General features: G+C 35.8%; 2 protein-coding genes across 2 annotated transcripts in view; one reads left to right on the top strand and one right to left on the bottom strand.

The window, feature by feature from the left end:
* The window catches only part of ghrhrb (growth hormone releasing hormone receptor b), a 40,418-nt gene extending 36,175 nt beyond the window's left edge, over positions 1-4,243 (top strand). The window contains exons 10-13 of the mRNA XM_048199963.1: positions 32-123; positions 407-536; positions 3,216-3,257; positions 3,349-4,243. Of these exons, the coding sequence (XP_048055920.1) occupies positions 32-123; positions 407-536; positions 3,216-3,257; positions 3,349-3,531 (447 nt within the window). The 3' untranslated portion in view covers positions 3,532-4,243. The remainder of the gene's footprint in view (positions 1-31; positions 124-406; positions 537-3,215; positions 3,258-3,348) is intronic.
* A 7,690-nt stretch (positions 4,244-11,933) lies between these two features.
* The window catches only part of adcyap1r1b (adenylate cyclase activating polypeptide 1b (pituitary) receptor type I), a 40,498-nt gene continuing 32,847 nt past the window's right edge, over positions 11,934-19,584 (bottom strand). Inside the window, exons 9-14 of the mRNA XM_048199964.1 lie at positions 19,516-19,576; positions 19,332-19,401; positions 19,129-19,220; positions 18,901-19,030; positions 18,598-18,639; positions 11,934-16,570 (exon numbers count right to left, since the gene is read on the bottom strand). Coding sequence (XP_048055921.1) covers positions 16,382-16,570; positions 18,598-18,639; positions 18,901-19,030; positions 19,129-19,220; positions 19,332-19,401; positions 19,516-19,576 — 584 coding nt within the window. The 3' untranslated portion in view covers positions 11,934-16,381. The remainder of the gene's footprint in view (positions 16,571-18,597; positions 18,640-18,900; positions 19,031-19,128; positions 19,221-19,331; positions 19,402-19,515; positions 19,577-19,584) is intronic.

The raw sequence follows: 19,584 nt of genomic DNA on the forward strand, positions 1-19,584 counted from the left end.
TGCATTCTTGCTTTTTTATTTTTTAATCTAGATCAATTTCTTCATCTTCATAAATGTGATCCGGATTCTTGTGCAGAAGCTGAAGTCTCCGGGAATGGGTGGCAATGATACAAACCACTTCATGTAAGGCCTGAAATGCACACTCAAAGCAAAGAGCAGCAATTTAAAATAAAAGTGACAATGTTTGATTCATAAACAATTGTCCAATACTTGTGAATCAGCTGTGCACATGCTACTGAAATAATGCATTATTGTCATGTTGAAATTTATGAGTTGCAAGTATCTGTTTTTTTTTTTTTTTTTTTTTTTGACATCATGAACAATTTTTTACTCGCACACGCAGGCTGTTTTCAGGCTGCTTTTATTTACAGCCATCACAGTTGATGATCTTTATGTATACTTGTAGGAGACTGGCCAAGTCTACTCTTTTCCTGATTCCTCTGTTTGGCATGCACTACATGGTATTTGCCTTCCTGCCAGAGAACACTGGAGAAAATGCTCGTCACTTTCTTGAACTTGGCCTGGGCCCGTTTCAGGTGCGCACAACCAACCATCTATGAAATTCACATACCAATGCTCATCACATGTGGAACTGTCTAATGTACAATGTTATGTGATTACATTATATACATTATATATTAAAGGGTTAGTTCACCCAAAAATGAAAATTCTGTCATTAATTACTCACCCTTGTGCTGTTTTACACCCGTAAGACCTTTGTTTACCTTCTGAACACAAATTATGATATTTGGTTGAAATCCGATGACTCAGTGAGGCCTCCATAGCCAGCAATGACATTTCCTCTCTCAAGATCCATTAATGTACTAAAAACATATTTAAATCAGTTCATGTGAGTACAGTGCTTCAATATTAATATTATAAAGCGACGAGAATATTTTTGGTGTGCCAAAAAAACCAAAATAACGACTTATTTAGTGATGGCTGATTTCAAAACAGTGCTTCAGAAAGATTTGGAGCATAATGAATCAGTGTGTCGAATCATGATTCTGATCGCGTGTCAAACCGCCGAACTGCTAAAATCACGTGACTTCAGCGCTCCGAACTGCGGATTCGACACACTAATTCATTATGCTCCAAAGCTTCCTGAAGGTGTGTTTTGAAATCGGCCATCACTAAATAATTTATTTTGGTTTTTGTTGGTGCACCAAAAATATTCTCGTCGCTTTATAATATTAATATTGAACCACTGTACTCACATGAACTGATTTAAATATGTTTTAAGTACCTTCATGGATCTTAAGAGAGGAAATGTCATTGCTCCCTATGCAGGCCTCACGGAGCCATCAGATTTCAACAAAAATATCTCAATTTGCGTTCTGAAGATTAACCAGGTTTTACAGGTCTGGAACGGCATGAGCGTAAGTAATAAATGACAGAATTTTAATTTTTGGGTGAACTAACCCTTTAAAGTGCACCTATAATGTTTTTAAGGTTCCTAATTTTGTTTTGGAGGAATCCTACAAAAGGTTTACAATATGCATCAAGGGTCAAAAAACACATTTTCTCATAATATACCTTGCAGCATCACCTCTTTTCTCACAGTGTCTGAAACGGTTCAATAAAGCAGAAGTTTCCAACACTGGTCCAAAACCACCTCAAGCGAGTGTGCAAACTTTTTTGCAAATTAAGGGACTTTTAATAGAAATTTTCATCACTCGTCTCTGATGCGATACTTCAAAACACGCATAAAAGCAGGCTGATGGAAACAGCTACTGACGTATGCGGCCCAAATGAAACACAGCTTCTATCTTTCCAAGAGCCTAATCTGCTTTGATTGGTCAGATGGCCCAGTCTGTTGTGAATGGTCTACTGCTTGCATTGTGTGTTCGAAAACGAAATGCTCATTTCCTTAATTTCAGCTCTGGAGGCTTCCTCAGCACTTGTAGACGCAGTGATAAAGAACAGTAACAATGTCATTGGTTTTACTGTATCAATTTCGAGCCTCAGCCCTCATCCTTTGGAAGTGCATGCAAAGTGGATTTGTCAACAAAATGAACCAAACTCTTCCAGGCCTCAGCTACAACTACAGTGTTTGAAGGCAGGTCAAAGTTCATGTTGTTCACTTTTTCAAAATGTGAGAGACCACAATCATGACGATAAGAAATCCGATTTAACCGTTTTGTTCCTCAAGTGCAGGGGTCTCCAAACTCAACGGAAGGGTCACTGTCCTGCAGAGTTTATTACCCTATTTAAACACACCTGAACCAGCTAATCAAGGTCTAATTAGGCATTCTAGAAACTTCCAGGCAGGTGTGTTGAGGCAAGTTGGAGCTAAGCTCTGCAGGACAGTGGTCCTAACAGATTCCATTCACAAATAACCAGAGTCCCAACTGTGAACACATGAAATCTTGCAAAATCTCTCACAGTCAAACGTGACTTTAGAGTAAACAAACATGGCGGATTACGAGCAAGAAGAATTGGTGATATTAGTGTTTAGACTGCTTTTTACAGAAAATTTGCGAGGGGAAAAAAAAAAGAAGGTTTGAATGAAGTTGTTATACTTCCATCAGCTTGCTTTTTGAATTGGTATCATTTCGTCTACAGAGTGCGTGTGCACTTGTCCTTTGGGTTCACCCCACACAACTGGATTTCTGATCGTAAATATTCAACATGTTGAATATTTACAATATGAGATAGGTGTGGCCCCAACGTTCTTCCGAGCAGATTCAATCACTCTTAACACGTGTCACGGTAGAACCATAATCAGGAAAGATTTTTGGAAGGGCAGAATTGAGCCCAAAATTGGCCCAGTTATCTTTTACTGTGTGGCTAGCTTAAGGAAGGAATTACGGATGACTTGTTTCAGGCAGTTCAGAATGGGTTCTTTCTTTTGGGAGACAATAACTCCATTTATCATGCACTTTGATCTTTGAAACTTTGCAGACCTTTTACATTCACAAACAGATATATTACATACCACATGCAAGGTAAAAAAGCATAATAAGGGCACTTTAAAATATGTTAGCAACATATATAATGTATATTACATAATATTATGTCATAAATTATATATAGTAAACAGTATAAAATATGGGAAATAAATATTGAATAATGTCAACTTATAGCTGCAAAGGTTTTTATTTTATTTTATTAGTATTATTAGTATTATTATTGTTGTTTTTAAATTGAGCCGTTCTGTGATGTTAATTCACTCTTACTGACCGACTGTAATATTGTGTTTCTGTATATCTCAGGGTTTTGTTGTGGCTCTGTTATACTGTTTTCTCAATGGAGAGGTAAGCCACAAGTTTTTCCTAGTTGTAAATGTGTGTAAAACAGGAAACACATGCTGATTTTAAAATGCACATTAATTTGTTTCCATTTCAGGTACAAGCAGAAATAAAGAAGAGACTGTGGAAGTGGCAGACACAAAATTATTTGAGATACAGTAAGAGAAGACGAACCCTCTTTACTGAGAGCAGCACAGTCACACAAATCTCAGTTTTAGAGAAATCCAGCCCTAAGGAGCTGCCCTTAACTGAGTCCCATAACAGTGTGTCAACCGTCTGAAAACAAATCTTTACAATTCACCTCATTCCCCTTTTCTCTTTTTCTTTCATGAAACCTTTTAACCAGGGTTCTTCAACTCTGGTCCTTGAGGTTCACTGTCTTGCATGTGTTAGTTTTTAAACCTGATCAAACTCAACTGGCTGTAATTTTCCAGTAATCCTGAAGATCTTGATTAGCAGGTGTGTTTGATTGGTTGGAGGTTGGAGTTAAAGGAGGGCCAGAGTTGAAGAACCCTGCTCTATGCTATAAGACACAAGGTAAAATTAATTGAAAATGTTAAAATTCAAGCAAATTCAAGCATTGTGATAAGGTTATAAAATGGTTGCTTAAACAATCCAAAGATATACTTCTTTTTTCTACACATCATTGAGACAAGAATTCAACTCTATACTGATAAAAATATAATTTATTTATAACCCAAAAAGCCTTTCCCCTACTACTCATTTAAATAAGATGGTTGGTACTGACTATTTACAGAGAAAATTCCAATACAGGGCAGTTCAACCAAAAACTCATTTTGTGATCCCCAACAACTTTCATATATGGAAAAGAGCAGCTTGCTTTTTGTGGTTTAACTTTGTTAAATGTGTTGCTCTGTAATTTGTATTTATCACTCCATTGTTTGTCATTTGAGACTTTTGGTCTGCCTGCCTTGAAAGTTGAGATTGCATAATGTGTAAATGTTGAATACAGCTATTTGCCTTACAGTAAACAGACCTCATTTTGGATTCTTCACAAATAATAGCTATCAATTAAAAAAGAAGGTATTTTTACATTCATAAAGGCATTCATATTCTTAATCTTTTATTTTGTAAATTGTGTTTCAAGGCACCATATTGCACAGTGCGCTGGCCCTGTATGTGTAAATAAATATAAAATTTCTACAGGGCTTAAGTATTTTTCTTAAATAGCAGGTATTTTCAAAATGTTTTATTCATTACAAGTCAAACTGATTTGTTTTAATTAAATAAACCATTGGGATTTATTGAGAAGAAAAAATATTCATAAAACACTAATCAATCTTAGTACAATGAGACCTTACAAAGTAGATACAAATTATAAAGATGATTAATAATCATGAGAGTCATTCTACGAAAAGGGTGCCATTTGGGTCCGCAACATTTGATCAGATGCATAAGGCACAAAAAATGTCCCAAAGTCTGTTTCCAAAGCTTAGTTATCAATTCAAGTGTTCTTTTTAACATGATATATGATAAAATGCTTTTTTTGAAGATTAGCACACTATTTTTAATCATTTTTCATTATTACATAGCCAATTTCACATGTCCGTGTTAACCAACATGACATTTGCATCTAAAATATCACCAAATAAGTTTTTTTTTTTTTTTTCAAACATATGCTATTTTCAGGATTATATGTATGTCCCTGTTTACACAAAATATATTTATTCACAATAAACCTTATTTTTGTTCTAAATATTTTATGATTTGTGCACGTCCCTCAGTTTGACTTACCACCCCGTCACACTAACTTGTTTTATCAATAAATAATGCTCTGTTCCTTTAAATGACATCACAAAGCCTAAGTAACACAATTTGAGCCTTATAGCCACCAAGAACAAAAGCAGGCAACTATGTAATTTTTTTTTACATTGTTTATTTGTTGCTTTTTCATGTTAGGCAGGGCCATCAAGCTTAAACTTACCACCCCGTCATGCAAAATAGATAGGGAAAACTGTTTTTTATTATTATGAATTTATTGAATCTATTGACTTTTTAGTCAATTTGAAGGTCTCCCCTCCCCAGTTTTTAAAGTTTAAAACCAGCAGATCATATAGAGAAACACTTCGTCCATACCACCCCATCACATCAGTTACCACCCCGTCACAGGGTCATTTTGTTAAAGGTTTATGGAAAGAAAATGAAATATTACATAAATTAATGTTGAATGATGTTCTTGTTGGGTGGACTGATCAGATAAATGTAACTTTATTTGTATTTTTTTAAGTAAATTCATTTTTTCATTACAAACAATGAGGCCATTGAAAGGTCAAATTCATGTTTCAAGATTAAAAATCTAAAAATAAAAAAATATATATTAAATTACAGACTTTCTATTGATGGTTTCTAAAAAAGGGACATTTTTCTATTAGGAAAACATTAGATTTTAAAAATCTATTTCTTGTTTTACTACTCCAATGGCATACATATTGTCCGTGACGGGGTGGTACAAGAATGGCTTCCTTGTCTGAATAAAAAGGATAATATTAATAAAGATTTTGTGCCTGAGGTGGGAAAATGTTTTTTGGAGGATTAACATATCTTTCAATTTGTAGGTTTGTTTAAAAAAATGTTTGTTCATAATGAACATTTTGAAAAATACAAAGTGGAAATGGCACCCGTTTTGTAGAATTACTCATGATATTATGAGCAGTTATAAGTATTGCAATGAATAATACTATTTTGAAAATGGTCTATTTAAGAATTCTTTGCAGTGCACACATCTGGAGCACTAGACTGTAAAGTTTCTTGTTTGGTAAAAATGTTATCTGGTTTCAAGGTGTTGTTGTTGCTGAATGTATTTGTAAATATCCTTGCTGTATGTAGTAGATTTTACGTGATGTATACTATGTTTGCAGACATTTGTGCTCAGTTATTTGGTGGATTATAAATATAGTTTCATTAATATTAGTGTTTATTACCATTAATAATAATTATAACACACCACTAGTACTTTTATCACAATATATAAGATAAATTTTATTTTGCAACATCAGTTTATGTGAAAGTCAAAGGGTTAGTTCACCCAAAAATGAAAATTATCCCATGATTTACTCACTCTCAATCCATCCTAGGTGTATCTTCTTTCAGACGAACAGACGATGGGTTTTTGTAAGAAAAATATCATATTTAAAACTTTATGAAGTAAAATAACTAGCTTACGGCCGACGACCATATGCATCATTTTGCAGCGGAGTGAACTCTGACCTGACGCATGCCCAAGATGAACGCGGACGCGCAGAGGATAGAACAAAACACCGGTCACGAGTTGGAAGTCTAAAATGAGAAACTTTCAAGAGATTTGTCGGAGGATTACGATATAAGAAGAGGAGCTTCAGTTTGTTGCACAGCCCTATTTGTTTGAACTGCAAGAGGTGTCTAAGCTTACGATACTCCTACATCCTGCGTCATACCAAAGCCACTGGAAGGCAAGCCTGCAACCTTTAGCCAAAAAATCATAACGGCTAATGCTCCGGCTCTGGTGGTACACATAGGCTGTACCAAAGTCCCTTTAAGACAAGTCATTTCACTCGGCGGCCGTCTTTGAAACGCCTCTCGGGCATCCTGGGCATCATGCAGCTCCAAAGCTGTTTGCCAAGCTTTCAATTAAATTTCATATTTGAAATCACCAATGAAATCTGACAAAAACTGTCTCATAATTTTTTTTCCAAACGCTCGAATCATAACAAAAAAAAAAAAAAAAACTGATGCTGGATCAAGCTAATGCGCATGCGAAGACCTAAATGCGCGTTTCTTGTGCCTCATTTCTGAGGCGCGCGTCTGACTGTTTCTATAGAAACCGGTGCTTCTAACGGCCGCTGCAGTGATGCGATGACTTTACCAGTCGGCGATTGACTCTTATTTAGAAGGCGGGACTTATTCCGCCATATTGCGCGTTACACTTTCTCCCATTCAAAACAGTACGAGTGACACGTCTTGTGTTATTCTATAGTCTTTGGCTGTACGCAGGGAAGGAGTTTTGAACGGCGGGTACTGATGTCACTGCCATTACACAATAAGCTGAGAGGTGCTGCACGTGATTAAGTTAGCCATTACTCTTTCTCCAATGGTAAGAGATTCAGACCCTCTCATCTCACTATAATATACAATCTCTGGTCATACATCACTTCGAGTTTATTCATTTGGCACAAGTCGACTTGCGCAGTATGTGTAAGGTAGTTTGGTGGAAGCTAGTTATTTTAGATCATAAAGTTTCAAATATGGATATTTTTCTTACAGAAACCCATCGCCTCGCTTTAGAAGGCCTTTATTAACCCCCTAAAGCCATATGGATTATATTTATGAGGTATGGATGCATTTATTTTGGGCTTCAATACACGCCCCCCATTCACTACCATTATAAATCTTTGGAGAGCAAGGTTATTTTTGAATATATCTCTGATTGTGTTCGTCTGAAAGAAGGTAGTCATATACACCTAGGATCGCTTGAGGGTGAGTAAATCATGGGTGTTTTTCATTTTTTGGTGAACTAATGTTCATTTTCAGTCTTTTGTGAGTCTGGAAAGAACATATGTAAGCTATACACGCACACATACAGTATATAGGCTGTATAAAGTTTGAATATACTACAGTAATGTCAGTGTCATAGAAATGTGCAATAGTGTTATTTTTTTCAATTGCTAGCATACTTTTATCTGTTCCAATTCTGTAATCACATTTTCAAAACTCTAAACACATTAGCACAACATCCGTCTGTTGTAACCATACCATTAACACAGTTCATGTCATTTTCATGCAAAATGCAGTCAGTTAACGTGTTTCTAAAATATTTAAATTTTCTTTTCCTACAAGCTTACCCAAGAAATGAAGACCTAATGTTCCATTCTTTAAATATAGTATAAAACCTCTACTTCTGCAACAAAAGCAACTTAAAAGTATTGAAAAACTGCTCCAAAAAATTAAAGGAACACTTTTTAATCAGAGAATAGTATCAAGTCATTTAAACTCCTTTGATATTGATCCGGTCAGTTAAGTAGCAGAGGGGGTTGTTCATCAGTTTCAGCTGCTTTTGTGTTAATGAAATTAACAACACGTGCACCAAATGGGCAACAATGAGACGACCTGCAAAGGTTGCACAGGCAGTCGAACTCGTCCAGGATGGCACATCAATATGTGCCATTGCCAGAAGGTTTGCTGTGTCTCCCAGCACAGTCTCAAGAGCATTGAGGAGATTCCAGGAGACAGGCAGTTACTCTAGGAGAGCTGGACAGTGCCATAGAAGGTCCATACCCCATCAGCAGGACCAGTATCTGCTCCTTTGTGCAAGGAGGAACAGGATGAGCACTACCAGAGCCCTACAAAATGACCTCCAGCAGGCCACTGGTGTGAATGTCTCTGACCAAACAATCAGAAACAGACTTCATGAGGGTGGTCTGAGGGCCCGACATCCTCTAGTGGGCCCTGTGCTCACTGCCCGGCACCGTGGAGCTCGATTGGCATTTGCCATTGAACACCAGAATTGGCAGGTCTGCCACTGGTGCCCTGTTCTTTTCACAGATGAGAGCAGGTTCACCCTGAGCACATGTGGCAGACATGAAGTGTCTGGAGAATCCGTGGAGAATGTTATGCTGCCTGTAACATCGTTTCAGCATGACTGGTTTGGCTCAATGATGGTCTGGGGAGGCATATCCATGGAGGGACGCACAGACCTCTACAGGCTAGACAACGGCACCCTGACTGTGCCCTGACTGTGAAATCTTTGGACCCATTGCCAGACCTTACACTGGTGCAGTGGGTCCTGGATTCGACAATGCCTGAGAGTATGAAGGCAGTTCCTGGAGAATGAAGGAATTGATACCATTGAATGTCCCCCATGCTCGCCTGACCTAAATCCAGTAGAACACCTCTAGGACATTATGTTTTGGTGGACGCCGCTAGGTTGCACCTTAGACTGTCCAGGAGCTTAGGGATGCCCTGGTCCAGTTCTGGGAGGAAATACCTCAGGACACCATCCGTCGTCTCATTAGGAGCATGTCCTGATGTTGTCAGGCATGCATACAAGGGGCCATACAAACTACTGAGTACCATTTTAAATTGCTGCAATGAAATTTCAGCAAAATGGACTAGCCTGCTGCATCATTTTTTTTTACTTTTATTTTCCGGGTGTCTTTGAATTCAGTCCTCTGTAGGCTGATAATTTTCACTTCCATCAAACAATGTAGCGTCTTTTCGTTCCTAACACATCATATCAGTATAGATATCCAGTATGATGTTTTTCCCCATTGAGATCTGATGTTTTTTCAAAGTGTTCATTTAATTTTTTTTTGAGCAGTGTATATAAAACATATACTAAAACAACTGATAAGTATTTTTAAGTATCAGATCACTGAAATATTAAGAAATGGCAGATTCCAGTCTCAGTTGGAGGCATAGTCAGGTGTTGAAGTTATTTTCTATACACTGACATACAGTAAAATAGGACTCTTTGAATTGTGTTTGTTCAGTGTGGATGCAGAACAACACAGAGAGAGAAAAAATACGTGAAAAATTTGTGCTGGATTGTGCATCTCTATGCTTTTCCCCCTCAAACATGTGGAATCTATGAAAGCTTATTTCTGCCATGAATAGAAAATAAATAAATTAAAGTAATTGTCTTTTTATCTCACAATTATTTTTTTCCCCTCTCTTAATTCCTAGTTTATATATCACAATTCTTAGGGAAAAAAGTAAGCAATTGTGAGATGTAAACTCAGTTGCAAGAAAAAAAAATTAGAATTGTGAGATGAAAAGTCACAATTACCTTTTATACTTTTTTTATTCTGTGGTGGGAAAAAAAGCTTCCATAGTAAAGGCCATGTATGTTGGATTTGTTGTTGATCAATGGCAGCAATTTCATTTTCATTTCAGTAAAAGCTTCATGTAAAGCTTTTACTACAACAATTCCACTACCACTGTTCCATATATGTGGTCTGCGTAGGGCACTAACTACCAAGGGGATACCATCCTACGCTTTGTGGGAGAACCATCAACACCCCACCCCACTCCAACCCCAGAAAGCAATTTCAATGGAGGTGACCACTGAAGTTCTGCATAGGGGACCCATTTGACCAGTGGCTGCCCTGAGCAATTCAGTTACTTTCTTGTTCTTTTTCTTTTTTTTTTCTACCATACATTCTATAAAGTAATGACTTGTATGGTGCTATGTTGCCAAGAATGCACATATTCAACACTCAACCAAAAATGTAGAATGGCTTACATGTAAGCATTCTACTTTAACTGCAGTAAAAGGAAATTGAATTATAAAAACAATGGATTTCATATTTTCTGCAGGTAGAACTGAAACCTAAGTAATACAGTTTTCATAATGCCATCAACTTTTTACTGTTATTTTGACATTTATTGCACAATGATTGACTATATGTGCATGTTGGATAGAAAACTAGTGCTAGTGTTTTGACAGAATGACTCAAATTTGAATCTGGTTTGCTATGTTTTGATAGTATATGTAGAAAAATATTTTGCATTTTGAAATGTAAATTTTGTATTTATTTAACAAAATATGGTTTGGGGCAGAAAATTAACTATTTGGCTAATTGTGTGATGTACAGGTAGGTGTGCTGCTGTGTTAAGAGTTTAGAAAAAGTACTTTAAGTATTGGTAAATGCTTGTTAGCAATTGTAAAAACCATCAAATTACAAAAAAGACTGTGAATCAGGAATAGACCTGTCACTTTCTGACATTATGATTATAGCATATGCTATGCTAAAATGTATTTATTTTTAAATATTGTATTGTATATTGTCTTTCTCTGCTTGTCAAAACATTACGGATTCCCGTTCCGATAACTTCTGTAAGTTCTGTTGTCTTAAATGTAAGTATTGTTGCTACATTCACCAACCTGCCTTAACGTATTCAGTTATCAGATGTGTATTAGTTTTGTTAAATGTTAAATGTGTGGAGTAAATATCTTTATTTTGTGCTTTGTGACATTGTATTATTATATGTAAATGGGCACCCAGTTACCATAGGCACTGGTAATGGAACTTTGATTGGAAATTTAGGGTACATTAACACAATAACAATGTACTAAAAACGGAAACGTTTTCCTTTGCATTTTTGCGTACAGATGACAACGTTGTCAAAACTATGCACGTTCACACAGACCCGAGAAAATGATTAAAGATGCTGTATTATGCATGCCAGGCCAGTAGTTGGCCATGTCACTTTGTAAAGGAACATTACGCGCATATGGACTGAACACATAATATGCATGCACACGGTCACTTTTTTCACAAATTTGCATTTTTGTAGTTTACACAGACGATAATGGTATTGTTTTTAAAAAATTGTACTTTGAAACACGTTTTTTTTTTTTTTTTTTTCAGTTTGTGTTTTCAGGCCCCCAAAACGCTGTTGCCGTGTAAATGAATGGCCAAAATCCATAAAAAGTTTGTAGTTTTGTTAAAAATATTGTCATGTAAATGACCCCTTAAACTGCAACAATTTTGCAGCATTTCTCCTTTAATTGATCAAAGCAGATGCACTTGTTACTATATATTTCCTCAATGTTTACATTGTATAAAAAAAATCATAATCATTCATAGTCTTTAAAGACACATTAATACATTTTAACATCTACATTTACTGCCTTCATATTTACTTTATGGATAGGGATGATTTTTAGAAAATTGCAATGTCAACTTTACTTGTCAAAAACATTTAATGATGTTTCAAAATCAATGTACAAAAATTTACCATACATACATCCAACAAAACAATTTTACATCACAATCAGTGACATAAAATATGCACAATGAAAAAGAAAAGCATAAAAAGTAAGCAACTGTCCACAAAAGCAAGTTTAGCTGCATTTAACATCATCTAGAACATTCAATAAATCTACTGTCATTACAAGTCTCCAAAACCACTTTAATATTAGTATTCTAAATACTGTATTTCTCTTTTCTGTGATATGTTTGAGTTTAAAGTAAGAAACACTCAGTTTCCACATGTAGTTTGTGTGAAGTGACATTAAGTGTACTATACCCCTCTATTACAAATCAAATCTCTTAAAACAACATTTTATATATTACATCTAAATCCATAGCTTATTCTACCTACCATATTATTTATCATACATTTTCACACAATTTGAATTCACAAGAAAGGAAAAAAAAAATCAAATGCAATTTCTGTGTCGTAAAATATAAAACCCCACACATTTTCATCTCTATACCCGTGTAACGCTGACAGTTTACTTCATTTACCATCAGCCTGTTTTTATGTATATTCTGGTCATCAGTAGTGGAAATCTGCAGTGATATTTGCAGACACATGTGCTGAAAGGTCAATAGATTCTGTTGAATGTTGTAAGAGGTATAAAATGTGCAGATTTTCTAGTTATGGGTAAGTTTGTGGAGAATCTGTGCCAGCACTGCAATCCCACTACTGTAAATGCGAGGTATTAGAGAGCTGTTACAGCAAAGTATGCCATTGAAAATGGTCTTAATATATTATACAAAAATCACTGTAATAATTAACAGGATATATTAAAAATAGTCATGATGTGTTTTCAAGAAAGTGCACATGCTTGTTGGCCCTATAGGTACAGTAACACTCACTTATTTTTGTCATTGTGGTATTCTCTTGAAACGACAATATTGCTGTACATCAGAATAATAAGCCACCCACTTTCTTTGTATGCTTTAGCAGACACTAGATAACAGGAAATGCATGCATCGTTTAAGAGGAATAGGCAGCGATGCTGAGAACGACACGTTTAAACAACATTATCAGCAAGAGCTCTTTAGTAGCAATTCAACTGAAAACTAAATATAAAATTCTCAATTTTAAAATAAAACTTCTGCGTAGCCTACATTCTGTGAAATGACACGCAATTTTGACATTTACACTAAAAAAGTATTACAGATTATTTCTCTACTTTAAAGTGTCCAAAATGTACAGTATTGCTGAAGCTTGTTTACTCGATGTGACAGCACTGAGCAGAGTGTAATGCTAACACACTGATCATGTCACGGAATTAGAGGTACACTATGTAACATTTTTTTTTTCCAAACTTAACAAAATTTTAATCAATACACCATCAGTTCTTCTTCCAAAATGTGTTTTTGTTTTACTTTGGTAAGCTTATTGTAAGTGTTTATATTATAGACTTGTCTGGATGGTTTTCGCGAGAAATTGCGTACATACGTCACTCGCCCATGCGTGTCTCGTTATATCGGTAAATAGAAAAAAAGTTGCTCTGACTCCTTGTGGGAGTGGTATGAGGTGGGAGTGGCATTTGTTTGGCCTTTGTATTCACGCACTCATCGGATATGTCTGTGATTGGCCACAATTATCAACCCACGGGAGCATTTGAACGCACATGGAGATATTTGAATTTGAAAGCATTTTGAAAGTGGAAGCAGGACCAGTCCACTGATAGATGCCTGCTTTCAAACGCTCCCATGTGTATCTGTGCAAGTGCTCAGTGAAGAGCATCACTGATGTCTATTTTCAACACATTTTTGAAGCGTTGATGTGTGTGTGTGTGTTGAGCATGTGAACACAATGGCCAATCAGAGGTGTTTACGAATCCGCTCAACAATGCTCATATTTTTAAAATTTCGTGGTCAGTACTTTTGACAGCACTACTTCTAACCGCTTAACAGACAAGAGTCTGCTGGCAAAAAGAGAATGCGACAGAGCTTGTAATAAAACAAGAATCAACATTGGCTTTGCTTTTAAGAGATGACGAGAACTGGGGGATTTGAAATGTTGTAAAACCGACTCTGAGATGGCGTTTTTATTACTCAGGTGGGTAAGGTGTTTTATTGAACAGATAAATTGCCATATGTAGCTCTCTAACAGTTCATTTTAAAGCATTATCTATAGTGAAGGGTCATATTCATCCGCACAGTCACACAGTCGGAGCACAACCAAAACAATATTCTGCAAAATGCATGCAGTTTTGTTAAAAGTTACATAGTATACCTTTAAAGATACAGTGTTTAAACATTTTTACAGTGTTTAAATTGAATATAAAGATTTTTTTTTTTTTTTTTTTTTTTAACAATTATTAGGTTTATTGTTGGCTACTCACAATTCTTTGCCATATGCTAAAATTACATTTATTGGAATCAAAGTCATTCCATCTTAGAAAAAGTTCCCACTTATATCTAAATTATGTCAGGTTAGAATTCAACCTATCACATTTAAATAATTACTATTATTATTATTATTAACACTAAAATTTCCACTTAGTTAAATTCAAATGCTAAATAATTATAATCTATAATACAGTATATTGTTATATATAATAAATATTGATCATATAAAACATTAAATTATTTTTGACTTTGTGTGCATTTTCTTTTTGCAGTTATTTGAAAAACAAGAAATTCTTTTGTTATAGATCAGTTTAAACACCAATAAAAATGCTTCACAAAGGGAGAATATATATGTGTGTAAACAGTTTCATAAATTGGGGAGGAAAAACTGTAATGTATCATAATCATGTATGCAAGATGTTTGTTTGCTTCCCAAATTCCCCAAATCAGCTTTTCTCCGTTTTTGGAATTGGTTTTTCATATCAAAATAACATGACATGAACTTTGATTTTCTTTTTGTAATGCTAAAAAACAAAAGGCCTGTAGAAAGTTATGCTAAAGGGGGGAAAAAAAGCTAGCTTGAATTCTCTGAAGGCCTCTTGGTTTGCTCAAGCATAATAAAAGCACTTTCACAGAGGGATGAAACTATATGTTGCAGTTTGTTGTTTTAAAACCAAACAATTGTCTCTTTTGTGCAACAAAAAGGCACTTTGAAGAAGAAAAAAACATCTTCGTATGCAGTGACATCAGTTGCAAAAAACTGCAAACTAGTACGGCAAATGACGTCTTAAGGGGTCAAATATCCAAAAATTAATCTTTGGAATCTTAAAAGTGCTCTATTTGCAAATGTGTTTATAAAATGAAATTACAAAATGAACAAAATATCAAATATTATGAGTCAGAATAGCTATAAGACAATTATCAACTTTCAAACAGTAATGTAAGAGAAATTTAGCGTAAAAAGTAAAAATGAATTTATTCATTGATATGAGTGTAAAGATTCATAATTATTTGCTGTAAAATCACTCTGACACCTGATAGTCAGAAAAGTGGGGAGATATGGGGGGGATATGACAAAACTATACCAATATTACCCAGTTATATTTTAATATGCCAAACATTGTGGCATGAGCTTTGTTGCATTGTTATATTCTAATTGACATTTTCTGTATAGCGGCTGTTAAAAAAAAAAAAAAATAGAAGCACATGAAGTACAAGGGGAATCCACTCATGAAAACAAGTTGAGTTACTGTTTTAAGGAGGTTTTAAATGCTAGTTCTGCTTTGCGAATGTTAGTTTTGTAAATAAGTCACATGACTGTGTAAAAGATTTCAGCACTGCCCAAGAACCGTCCACAATGCATGTCCACCAAATAAAGTGTGTCATTGTTTGTCTTGATTTTTTTTTTTTTTTTTTTTTTTTTTTTGCAATCCTTCATTCTACAGTTCCAACTTATGAAAATATTTACATATTAAATTAGTATTGGGAACTGGGACTCAGTTACTGATTAAGCTCCTGTGGGAAATGTGGTTTCTTCTTCAAAAAATTACTTTTTCATGTCGCACATCCCGGTGACTGTCGTCATCCTGTTCAACTGATATATTTTTTTGTCAATGAAATACTGAGAATCTCGAACTGCCACAAATCTTCACAGACAGAGAAAAGAAAACATGAGAGACTCTTGTAATATTGATTTGTACAATGTATCCACCTTGTTCAAGACCTTCAGCTTGCTGGATGGAAAACTCCTAACACTGGATTGCTATGGACTCATTGCCTCCCCTTGGCCTGTAATTCCTTTCAGTTCAGATCAAATCCAATACGGCCGCAACAAAAGCATCCATGTTTGCTTGGCACACAATAGATCATTGGTTGTGAGCTCCTCAGAGTACCACAGCAAGAGCCTGTCATCTATGGACGGTTGACAGGTATTACAGCTTCAACCGACACAATACAGACTTTAATGTAGATGAAACAGGACTTGGATGTTGACGTAGATTATTGTGTAGCTTTAGTTCTGAGGAGTTTGGTCTTCAGTCCTCATGTGGCTGGTGTTTCAGCCTGCAGGCTGGACATGCGGATCTGTGAGCTGCTCTTGCTGAGGATCGAGAGCTGCGTGCCCCCATTCACACCACTGCTCGCCAGGGACGGATGCCTGTGCTTCATATCCACGGCAAAATAGCGGTTCACCGTCCAGCTGCGCCATTTTCGCTTGATTTCTGACTGCACCTTTGGGGAGAAACTTCAGTGGGTTATTAAACTGATTGGATCCTACAGGAGAACATCTGCAGATCTCTTTCTATGCTGGTCATGGACAAGCCAGAATTTTAAATCATCTGGTTAATAATTTACACACAAGGCTGGTGTAATGAGCACAGCAATGAGAAAGGGCATCCAGAGACATTTCTTTATACAAACAGAATGCATTTTTTTTATTAGAAATCATAACCAAATTAATATTTTATAATAATTATATAATAAAATAATTATTAATAATTCAATAAAATATTTTTGCAATTAAAATATACATTTATGCATTTCACAGACACCTTTATACAAAACGGCTTACAACAGAGTAAAATATTGTTTTATATACAATTTCTTATTCTAGTTATTGAAAATATTCCAGTTATTCATATATATACATATATATATATATATATATATATATATATATATATATATACACAAAATGTTTTACCAACTATCCCCCCGCCTAATGTGAGGAAAAGTATTGGGATGGTTTAACTTAAAGTAAATGTAAAAGTGTAAAAGTTAATGTTTAGTTGTAAATCCCTTGCAAGTAATCACAGGAACAAGTCTGTGACCGATAGACATCACCAGACTCTTGGTTTCACACTTTGAAATGCTTTTCCAGGCCTTTAATGCAGCCATTTTCAACATTTGCTTGTTTTAGGGAGTTTCTGCCTTTAGTCTCCTCTTCAGCTATTGAAATGCTTGTTAAATAGGATTTAAATCTGGAGATTTGGCCAATCTAAGACCCAGCATTTCTTTACCATGATAATCTCCTTGATTGTGTTGCCAGTGTGTTTTAAGTCATTGTCCTGTTGCCATATGGAGCACTTCTCAGTGTGTCTGGTGACATTTTCTTGAACACTGGTAGGCAAGATTCTTTTGTGCACTTCTGAATTCACTCTTCTGCTGCCATCACTGAATAAGTCATCAGTAAAGATGAGTGAGCCTGTTCCAGAGGCAGACATGCATGCCCATGACATGACACTACCTCCACCATACAAAGTGCCACTCATTTGCAGTTTTTTTTTTCCCTCCAAGCTTGTGCTTTCCCACTTTAATAAAGGTTAATATTTGTTTCATCTGTCCATAAAACACTGTTCTAAAACTCTACTCTATCAGATGTTTGATCTTGCTGTGTATCCTCTGTAGTTCTGTTGTAAGTCTCCTGTGTGAGACCATCACCCCAGCTTTCTGGAGGTTGCTGGTGATTTTACTGACAGTTATTTTACTGAGGTTTTTTTCATAGCATTTGTCATTTGTCTATCATCAACTGCTGTTGATTTTCTCAGCTGACCTGGGGTGTGTTTCCCGAAAGCATCGTTAGTCAACTATGGTCGTAAGTCCCATTGAACTCTTATAACGACAGGACTTGTGACCATAGTTCGCTTTGGGAAACACACCACTGGTCGTTGTCGGTTACTGAAGCCTGCCAGTGGTCTGTCTTTTTCAGGACATTCCAAACGAGACATTTCAAGTCAATCTCCAGATTTAAATCCTATTTAACATGCATTTCACCAGCTGAAGAGGAGACTAAAGGCAGAAACTCCCCAAAACTGTTGAAAATGGCTGCATTTAAGGCCTGAAAAAGCATTTCCAAGTGAGAAACCAAGAGTCTGGTGATGTTTATGGGTCACAGACTCGCTCCTGTGATTGCTTGCAAGGGATTTACGATAAAATATTAGCTTTTACACTTTTACATTTGCTTAAAGTTAAACCGTCCCAATACTTAAGCTCGCATTAGGCAGAGGGATGAAACTCTAAAAGTGCTGTACTTTGTTGGTAAAACATTTTGTGTTGAAACAGCCAATAATAAAATGTGACATTCTGTATTTCTGCCTCATATTAATCTTTTAATCATTTTTTGAAGAAAAATCTATTGGATGTGTATCTTCATTTTTCCAATAGGAATCCATTAGTAAGTGTGGTAACCGGAATTCCCCCCCCCCCCATGCTAAACCAGAATGAGATGTTGCCAACATAGCATTTTATAAAGGACTTACCTCTCCATTGAGAAAGCAGTAAAGAACAGCTACAACAAAACCCTGAGAAGAAAGAAATGAAAATAGTTTTTAAAATAACTTAAAACAGTAAAATTCTTTATCCAGTTTTAATTTTGTTTAATCTAATAATAAGTTGAAAAATGAATACTTTTTTCAGTTCAAACTTCAGACTGACTTTGACCTTACAAATAATTAAAATACAAATCTAATATTAACCATCAGACTACACAATACAGTGTACAAATCAAAAATGTTGCCAGTCAGTGCAATATTTGAAATGTCATATCTGAGAGAGCAAAATACCTGAAAAGAACCAAGACCAAGTTCAAACACGAGTCTTTCTCTCTTGCTGACATCTTCTGGTGTGAACGCAAATATGGTATAGTGGATTCCAAATAGGGGAATGAGGAGAAGAGTGGAGCGGGCTAGACGCCTGTCAATCACAAAACACACCAATCATGTGATTCCACAACTGAATGTAATGGTGTTAATCTTAGGAATGGGAATAAAAACAATATGTATATGACTAACAGATAAATGCTGGACTCATTTCCTCCAATATCTGGAGACTGCAGCTTCTGCACCAGGATTATAATGATGCCAATAAAGAGTATAAAGTTGATCTGTGAGGAAAAAAGACAAGAGATATGCTGTATATTTAGTTCTGTCCTGTTGAATCAATACAATACTGCAGTAGCAAAAGTCTTTTGAGATCGAATATTTACTAGCCGTACCATGATAGAAGCGAGAACAGGACCCTTGATCACCCACCAGATGGCAGCATTGTCATTAATATCCCAGCAACTGCAGGCAATGTCAGATGTTTATCCAATATGACCTTTTTTTCTCCATTGATTTATTTACTAAATAACATTAGATAGTATAACATAGATAGTATAAATAAATCCTTCATCTTACCCAATGTTATCAAAATGAGCTCTTAAGACAGCCCAGACTGCCACACATATTGTTGGAGTACCTGGAAAA

The sequence above is a fragment of the Megalobrama amblycephala genome, linkage group LG8, assembly GCF_018812025.1.
Source record: "Megalobrama amblycephala isolate DHTTF-2021 linkage group LG8, ASM1881202v1, whole genome shotgun sequence".
Lineage (NCBI taxonomy): Eukaryota > Metazoa > Chordata > Actinopteri > Cypriniformes > Xenocyprididae > Megalobrama > Megalobrama amblycephala.